The 8,870-nt window shown below is 48.6% G+C and overlaps 1 protein-coding gene across 1 annotated transcript; it reads left to right on the top strand.

Annotated features, from left to right (window-relative positions):
• The first annotated feature begins 449 nt into the window (after window positions 1-449).
• SLC25A5 (solute carrier family 25 member 5) lies at window positions 450-3,383 on the top strand. The gene is made up of 4 exons (XM_047765446.1): window positions 450-658; window positions 1,702-2,188; window positions 2,470-2,610; window positions 2,966-3,383. The coding sequence occupies exons 1-4, from the start codon at window positions 548-550 to the stop codon at window positions 3,121-3,123; spliced, it is 897 nt and encodes a 298-aa protein (XP_047621402.1). The 5' UTR covers window positions 450-547; the 3' UTR covers window positions 3,124-3,383.
• Window positions 3,384-8,870: the final 5,487 nt, after the last annotated feature.

Genomic DNA, 8,870 nt, shown 5'->3' on the forward strand with positions numbered 1-8,870 from the left:
ACTCGCCCTCCTCTCTGCCCTGGAACTCCAAGTAAACTTTATTTACAAAAACAGGAGACTAGCCAGCGAAGAGTCGTAGTTTGTCTACGTGTTATTATTTTTTTTTTCCTTTAGTATTGCATTATATTTATCTTGACTACCAAGTTTAGGGAGGGGATGTTGCTTGTTTGTCCCTTGAAGTCCCCTTAAAATACCGAGCCTCACCCTTGTCTAGGCCCACCCGGACCTCCACCTCCCTCCGGGCCCGGGACCTGGTACTCCCTGGGGCCGGCCCTTCTTCGGGCCCGGTCAGGTGCTGCGGGCGAGCCCGGGCGGCGCGAAGGACCGCCCCTGCCCGGCTCTACCGCTCCTCCCTCCGCGCGCTGAGCCACTCAGCGGCCCCGCCGCCCCGCGCGCAGGGCCTCGGCGTCCGCCCCCGACGCCTACCGCCCGGGCGCCGGCTCCCCGTATATAAATCGGCCATTTGCTTCGCTCCGCCCCGCAGCCTCGGAGTCCAAGCCGGTTCCTTACCGTCCCCGCAGTCGCCTGCCTCCTCTTTCCTTCCAACATGACAGATGCTGCCGTGTCCTTCGCCAAGGACTTCCTGGCAGGTGGGGTGGCCGCGGCCATCTCCAAGACCGCCGTAGCGCCCATCGAGCGGGTCAAGCTGCTGCTGCAGGTACCTCCGGGACCGGAGAGTCCGACCAGGAAGTGGGGGGAGGGGGTCGCGCGGGAACTGGTGCTCCAGGGGCTGGCGGGAGCGAACCCTCCGGACCTGTTCAGGGAAGTGACAGCGTGAGGGCAGGGCTGGCCGCAGGGTCGGGCCAAAAGATAAACTTGGGGGAGGTGCTTTAGTGACCAGAAGTTCAGGATCTAGGAGGGGGTCGGGGGCGGAGGATGGGGGGAGGGAGACCCGGGCCTGGGCATCCCGGAGGCAGTGAACTCGGATAGGGCAGCCCGGGAGTGGCTGGCTCCCAGGCCTTGGGGTCAAGGGCGAAGCCTGAAAGCCGGCGCCGGAAAGAGGGATACTTGCCCTTACCGAAGACCTCAAGGTCGCGGCAAGGAGATAATAGTCCGAGGGAGGCCACGCGGCCGGTGAAGCGGCCTCGCAGCCCAGCAGCCGCGCTCGGACCTGGCCGGGCCGGAAGCCGGCGCAGGGAAGCGCGTGTCCCTCCTGCGTCCTCCCCCGCGCAGCCGCCGGCGCGTCCCCGCGGCCTGGCGTCCTGCGCGGCGCGCTCTCCTGCTTGGGCTCTAGAGGGCGCGCCCGCACGGGCGTAGAGCTGGTGACCCACGGGTCACCTGCGGGAAACCGGGGAGGGCGGAGGGGGCAGAGCAGGAGGGAAGCCGCTCCGGGAACCTGAGGCGTAGGCCACGGTCACCAAGGTGACCGCGCCCGACGTGGGATTCGCCCTAATGCCTCTGAACCTGGGTCTGAGGAAATGACCTTTCTCCCAGGTCAAAAGGTCACAGATCTGCTTGAGGGTGCCCCTTCCCCACCCAAAGGAGTAGAAGCTTAATGCCTCTAAGGGTGCAGATCACCTCTTCCACCTGTGACAGCATCAGAGGTTTAGGAGGGTCCAGCTTGTGTGACATAGAAGACTAGATTTGGGGAGGGGGGCGGACCAGTTAACAATTAAGGGTGTCCATTGAGATGATACATTCTCTTTCCATTCCCCTTCTCCGTGATTATAACTTCCCGTTGGCCTCCTTCTCATCTGTCAGGTGCAGCATGCCAGCAAGCAAATCACTGCAGATAAGCAATACAAGGGCATCATAGACTGCGTGGTTCGTATCCCCAAGGAACAGGGAGTCCTGTCCTTCTGGCGTGGTAACCTGGCCAATGTCATCAGATACTTCCCCACGCAGGCTCTCAACTTTGCGTTCAAAGATAAATACAAGCAGATCTTCCTGGGAGGTGTGGACAAGAGGACCCAGTTTTGGCGCTACTTTGCAGGGAATCTGGCCTCAGGTGGTGCTGCTGGGGCCACATCCTTGTGTTTTGTGTACCCTCTCGACTTTGCCCGTACTCGTCTAGCCGCTGATGTGGGCAAAGCTGGAGCTGAAAGGGAATTCAGAGGCCTCGGCGACTGCCTGGTTAAGATCTACAAATCTGACGGGATTAGGGGCCTGTACCAAGGCTTTAACGTGTCTGTGCAGGGTATTATCATCTACCGAGCTGCCTACTTCGGTATCTATGACACCGCAAAGGGTAAGTTTGCCGCGGGCTTTGAAACCGTCTTCTCCTGAGATGGTTGAAAAGATCATTGTGCATCCTGATTTTCCGGAAGCCATAAGGGGGGTGTGTGTGTGTGTGTAAGTAAGTAACTGCTGAAGGAAGCCAAGGCCAGAAGTTGTGTGTGTGTAAGTAACTGCTGAAGGAAGCCAAGGTCACCCAGGGCAGTCCCTGTGTAAGATGAGATGGTAGGGGATGTGGAGAACCAGCCAGGAAGACTCTGCTTTCTGGTCAAAGTGTCTCTTTCCTATTCTCAGGAATGCTTCCAGATCCCAAGAATACTCATATCTTCATCAGCTGGATGATCGCGCAGTCCGTCACCGCAGTTGCTGGGTTGACTTCCTATCCGTTTGACACTGTACGTCGACGCATGATGATGCAGTCAGGACGCAAAGGAAGTAAGTTCCACTTGAGCAGAATATAAAGCTGGAGGCGTGGGCATAACCTAGCGATGCCTGACTTGGAAAGATGCAGTCTGTTGAGATCACGGATGGCACTGATGAGTGTGTCTACTCCACAGTTGCCTTGGAGCGGGCCCCTTGGATGCCTATGATGAGGGTGCTTGATGGTCCACGTAGCCCTTTTCTCTAGTCACCATATAAAGATTTCAGTATTGCCCCCACTAATGTCCAAGTGCTGGATTTTTAAAAACTGACATTAGCTCTTAGAGGTAGGGCTCTAGCTTGGTCTAGTTAAACGTAAGGACTTGTCATCAGCCTCGGATCACCAATGCCTTGTCTTTGTCCTTTGCAGCTGATATCATGTACACAGGCACGCTTGACTGCTGGAGGAAGATTGCTCGTGACGAAGGAGCCAAAGCCTTTTTCAAGGGCGCCTGGTCCAATGTCCTCAGAGGCATGGGTGGTGCTTTTGTGCTTGTCTTGTATGATGAAATCAAGAAGTTCACATAAGTTATTTCCTAGTTTTTCTCCCTCAGTGAACAGGCATGTTGTATTATATAACATATCTTGAGCATTCCTGGCAGACTGTTGGCTGGCTATTTATCAATGGCAACTATGTACTGGTTGAAAATGGGAAGCAATAATACTCACGTGACCAGTTTTCTCTTAAAGCCATTTCCATGATAATGATGGGACCCAATTATATTTTTTATTTCAGTCACTCCTGATAAATGACAAATTTGAAGAAATAAAAAATATCTGAGATATAATTTTGTTTGTGGTTTATTTCCATATAAAATATATTTTATAATTTAATAAACGCTACAGAAGCTTTTGAGATGAAGAGCTTTCTTCTGGAGCCAATCTTTAGCCATCTGCTTAGCAAAGAATAGCTTGGTTTTGTGACTCCTCAATATTCGGATACATTAGCAAAAAGAAATTCAGGCCCAGAGCATCCAAAAACCATTGGCCCATTGCCTGTGGGCAGTCATAGCTGATGCACTGTCTCCAAAAAGTGCTACATGCCCACCTTTCCTACCTTGTTAGTAATCAAATACAAGCTGAAGACTTCTCATGGTGCAGCAGTTTAAGGATCTCGTATTGTCACTGCGGTGGCTTGGGTCACTACTATGGCACAGGTTCCTTCCCTGGCCCAGGAACTTCTACATGCCACAGGTACAGCCAAAAAGAAAAAAATACAAACTGAATTGTTCACTTTAAAACAGTGGTTCTAGGGAGTTCCCTGGTGGTCTAGTGGTTAGGATTCAGTGCTTTCACCACTGTGGGCCTGGGTTCAGTCCCTGGTTTGGAAACGGATCCCACACTACATACTGCAGCCAAAAATGAAGTGGTGGTTCTATGAATTTCATCTCATTTAAATAAGAGAATTGTGAAATATTCTTAACCAATTTTTATCTACTTGCCTTCCTTCATCCATCTTCACCTGTCTCAAGTCAATTTAATCTCATTCAAAACAGGATTAGAGCTGGCACAGTTATGCAGTGCTGAGATGGCACTGCTGTTAAAGATTATGGAGGGAGCATCTTACAGCCTCAAAACTCGTTTTACAAAGAGCAAATGGAGCATCCGCATTTTGCCTAACATGCTAAGAGTAAGCCCAGTCAATGGAGGACATTTGTTTCTTTTGAATAAACCCTTATTTGGGATCCACATGAGAATGTGTTTGCAGTTTCTGTAGCTCTTGATAAGGCCTCAGAAATCCAGTGGATTTTGCCTGTAACCTGAGATTTGTATGAAGAATAAAGCAACGTGGCTGTCAAGCCACAACATTGCAAGTAGAAAATGACAGGCGAGGGAATCTGCTTACACAGGTAAAACTCATTCCTGAGGAATATCACGGATGCTGGTGTGTTTTAAGTGTTGCTCCCAGCCAGCGTCTGCATAGCAGTCATTAATGCCCAGGGGATCCTAGAGTTTTTTGTTATTGGCCCCTTGGCCAAGCACCTGTAGCTTAGTTGCTGAGAATTCTTCACACACACACACACACACACACACACACACAAAGTTACTTAACCAAAACTCTACTGGTATCAGAGAAGCCTGGATTCTGCCCCTAAGTTACTTAGTTTCTCTAAGCCTCGTTTTCCTCTTCTGTAAAATGAAGATAATCATAATGCCTGCCTCCTAGGGTTGTTGCAAGGATTAAAGAATTTATGTAGAACTCCTGTTGTGGCTCAGCGCTTAACCAACCCAATAGTATCCATGAGGATTCGGGTTTGATCCCTGGCCTCAGTGGGTTAAGGATCTGGCATTGCTGTGAGTTGTGGTGTAGGTCCCACACTCAGCTCAGATTCCACACTGCTGTGGCTGTGGCATAGGCCAGCAGCTGCAGCTCTGATTCGACCCATAGCCCGGAAACTTCCATATGCCATGGGTGAGACCCTAAAAAGCAAAAAAAAAAAAAGCAAATCATCTATCATAAAACATACATAATAAACACTTTATAAATGGTAACTAGAATAATTATTAAGACACGTAAGATTTCAGGGGCTCCAGATATCTTTGGGTTTTGGGGGGTTTTTTTAGGGCTGCACCTACGGCATATGGAAGTTCCCAGACTAGGGAACTTCCAATTGGAGCTGCAGCTGCCAGCCTATGCCACAGCCACAGCAACGCGAGATCTGAGCTGCGTTGGCAGGTGACCTATGCTGCAGCTTGTGGCAACACCGGATCCTTAACCCACTGAGCCACAACGGCAACTCCCAGAAATCTTAGTACCTGGATTTGAATCCTGACTCCGCTGCTTGCTCAGCTGTACGGTGTTGGGCGAGTCACTTAATCCCAGGTCTCAGTTTCCTCGTCTGTAAAATGGGGATATTTTATGTGCTAGCCCTATTTCCTAGGGATGTTGGGAGTGAGAATTGAGTAACATAAAGCATGAAGAGCAATCATCGTGGCGCCTGGCATCTAGTAAGCACCCTAATGTGAATTTTTTCATAATTAAGCATCCATTTCGTTGAAGGAAGATCTGCTCAAGCAGAGAACTACTCAAAAATGAATTCAAACCCACTTTTCTTTCTCTGCAACAGCCTAGACATACTATTTTGTGGAGCATTTATATAAAATAAACTTCAGCTTCGGTCTTTTGCAGAGAATTTGATCCTGAAAGGGGATAAGAGGCTCTCCACTGAGGGCTGCAAAGCACAGTACAAGAGAGCCCAAGCCCCCTTTATAGTTATTACAATAGCTGTGGACTCACTGCGCTGGCAGCTATTAAAATAAACCTAGGACCGAGCATTAATGATCAGAAAGCAAGTGGTGCCTCTGACAATTGGGTGGCTGACATAGATGAGGGTTTTTTTTTTCCCTCCCTCTCTTCTTTCTATTCTTGTTGTTCAATGATTTTTGAAATTTAATTTAAAGACAAAGTGGTTTTAATCTCTCCAAGCTGTGCAGGATAGTGCTATAGAATTCATTATGTCCATTATGCTCATGTGAACATTGATGGTACACAATCTTAGTAACCCCCTAATTTATGCCGTTGTTTTGTTACTATTCAATGCCTAATAGAATCCGTGAAGCCTGATTCCAGGTGAGAGAGCCGGAATACAGGTCAGCTCACACACAGCCGCGCTCCCCATTCCAGGGGCCACTCGGCTCAGTCACTGGAGGCAGTGTGCTCCCGGTGCTCCGACCGCTGGAGAAAGAAACCAGGGGTGTCTCCCCACAGGGGCAGTTGTCGTGGATGGTAAGTCATTTAAGCCATTATTTTCGTATTAAAAGAGATGTGGATATGTTAGAGAGTCTATTGCACAGTTTGAATGCGTTTTAAAGCTGCAAAGAGAGTTCTTATGTACCGGGGACCGTTTTCTGGCACTGCCCTCAGACCCAGGGCGGGGGCGGGGGGCACCTTTCAGCCTCCTCTGCCATTATGGATACTTCGGTCGACAACAATTGTAAAGTACTGCTATAGCGGATAATAGATTTTCAAGCGTCAGGGTTCCTGGGGTAAATTTCTTTTCTCCTGTGAAGTTTGTGAGCATAATATTTCTAATTTGTCTTTGAGGTTTTCAACCCAGTTAATACCTATCCATAGTAATCAAAGTTGAACAGTAAAGATATAAACTGAAAAGCAAACATCTCCTGGTCCTCCTTCCCTCATCCCAGATCCCCCTCTTCAAAAATAACCATTAGGAACAGTTTCTTGTCTAGCCACACGCTCCCCTGCCCCGCCAATGTGATGCATAGGGTTGTAAGAGCAGCTGATTTATTTTTTATCTGATTCATATTCTGACTGCTTGGATTCAAAATGGCATGTTTGTTTTAGAGCGGTGTCCGACTCTGGGGTACCAGGACTCACGGATGCTGTCAGAGGCAGGAGGATGGGGAAGGGGCAGCTTCTGGACTCTGAGCAAGGATTTCTAAGTGTGACCCTTTATTAAAACCTTAAAAAGAAGCCAGGTCTTTTCCTGTGCAGTTTTAGCTTTGGTCACCCAATGACCTGGGGGCAAGTCCCCTCTCACATCGGAGCCTTAGTTTCTCCTCCAAAGTCCCTTCCAGTTTAGAGGTTCTCTGACTCCATCATTTTTACATAAAGCGGAATCTATGAAAGGACCAGGATTAGGCGGTTTAATCTTTCCTGAGAACATTTTAAAATATCTAACACAGTCGTAAGTGAATAGTCTCTGACTCAGAACAGTCATTTGCAGACTGTGTGGGTGGGTTGGTGTTGGCAAGTAAAATTACAAATGTAAAGATTTACATTAATTTCGGGACCAAGAAGCTGAGCAACAAAATTGCAGCGTGGAGTTTGGGTCAAAGGTAATCTGATTTACCTCAAAATAATTAACATCTGTCTTTTCAAAGCTTCGTCTTATTATGCGTAATGTGCACTTCGGTATGCAGGCGGAGATTTATTTGAACAACAAATATTGGATGCCACAATTTCTGGACACACACACAAAATGCCTTGTGTTCCACTCAAAATGTTTGGAGGAGCTTTCCCATCATTTCAGCCATTATTTGCTTTAAGTGCAGGTGAACAAGTTCAGATGCACGGTGCTCTCCTTAGCCAAAGGCTTAAAAGAGCCTTTGGTATCCCAGCAACAAATATAAACAATGTTCAAGTGACAGATTGGGTAGTACTTTCACTGTACCCTCTTTGGAGACACAACTGAGTTAAATGAAAAGAGTATTAATCCCTGGCTTTTCCATGACTGTCCCTCGAAGAGGAGTCTCATTTTGATGGTCCATCAAATGAAAAACGGATTGCATTTCCCTGGGCAACTTTCATAACCCAGGGAGGAAATTTAGCACTGTCGAGATTTACATATGTCGAGATTGCTCTATCTAATCACCTGACACGTTTCCGCCGTCTTTAATGTTCTCACTCCCACAACGGGGATGGTTGTGGCCGTAAAGACATAACCGGGGCAAAGTCGGTTGGCTGGCTGTTGACAGGTTGGATGGCTATTGACAGATCAACTTCCGAGGGCCTCGTGTTTGGGAGTGCAAAGGGAAACTCTTCTGGCTAAACGAGCCTCCAGTGCCCTGCGGGGCAGGGAGCAGAGCCATCTCAACGCAGAGAGAGAGGTACCGTGAACCTTACGGTGCCTCAGCCTCGGAGCCAGCCTGTGCCATAGCAACATATTCATTTGATCATCCAGTTTTGCAAAATTTTTGGAAGGAAGATACCTTTGGGTTTTTTTAAACAGGGCACCCAAATTACATACTCATATAAACTGTTATCCCCACAAAACCTGCATCGCCTCCTGCTGGTGGAGCTGGACTAGAAGGAATGTGGAGGCAGCCCTGTCCATCAGGGCAGAGGAGTGACCCAGTCCCGGACTCCCCTCGGCTCCCCATCTTCCTGCTCGGGAATGGCTCAGGAGACCTTTTGGAGCCAAACTCTCTCACTTGATGACTATCCAACTGTTGCTTAACTGCTTTGCGCCTCTGTTTCCCCATCTGGTAGGTACAACAATACCTACCTCGAAAGACTAGTGCGGAGATTCCAGGGGTGAATGTGGGCAAAGCGCTTAGAACAATGCAGGACCCACAGTACACAATTTTGCTATTTATTATAACTGTTATGGTTTGATTGGAATGCTTTAAATGATTTTCACTTCATCCATGGGAGACTGATGTAATGGATTGATCCCTGACCTACAGATCTCTAAAACAGTCTCAAGAAAGGGCCACATGTCCTAGAGAAAATGAATCTCCACCCCCCCCCCCCACAAAGCAAAGGTTGTAAAGAAAGAAAAGGACAGTTGGGGAAGGGACTGCAGAGGAAC

The sequence above is a fragment of the Phacochoerus africanus genome, chromosome X, assembly GCF_016906955.1.
Source record: "Phacochoerus africanus isolate WHEZ1 chromosome X, ROS_Pafr_v1, whole genome shotgun sequence".
NCBI classification, from domain to species: domain Eukaryota; kingdom Metazoa; phylum Chordata; class Mammalia; order Artiodactyla; family Suidae; genus Phacochoerus; species Phacochoerus africanus.

Excerpts from the sequence above, each read along its gene's own strand:
- SLC25A5 (XM_047765446.1), top strand. The coding sequence starts at position 548 with ATGACAGATGCTGCCGTGTCCTTCGCCAAGGACTTCCTGGCAGGTGGG. Across the intron at positions 2,189-2,469 it reads TATCTATGACACCGCAAAGG|GAATGCTTCCAGATCCCAAG; the intron begins GTAAGTTTGCCG and ends TCCTATTCTCAG. Across the intron at positions 2,611-2,965 it reads GCAGTCAGGACGCAAAGGAA|CTGATATCATGTACACAGGC; the intron begins GTAAGTTCCACT and ends TGTCCTTTGCAG.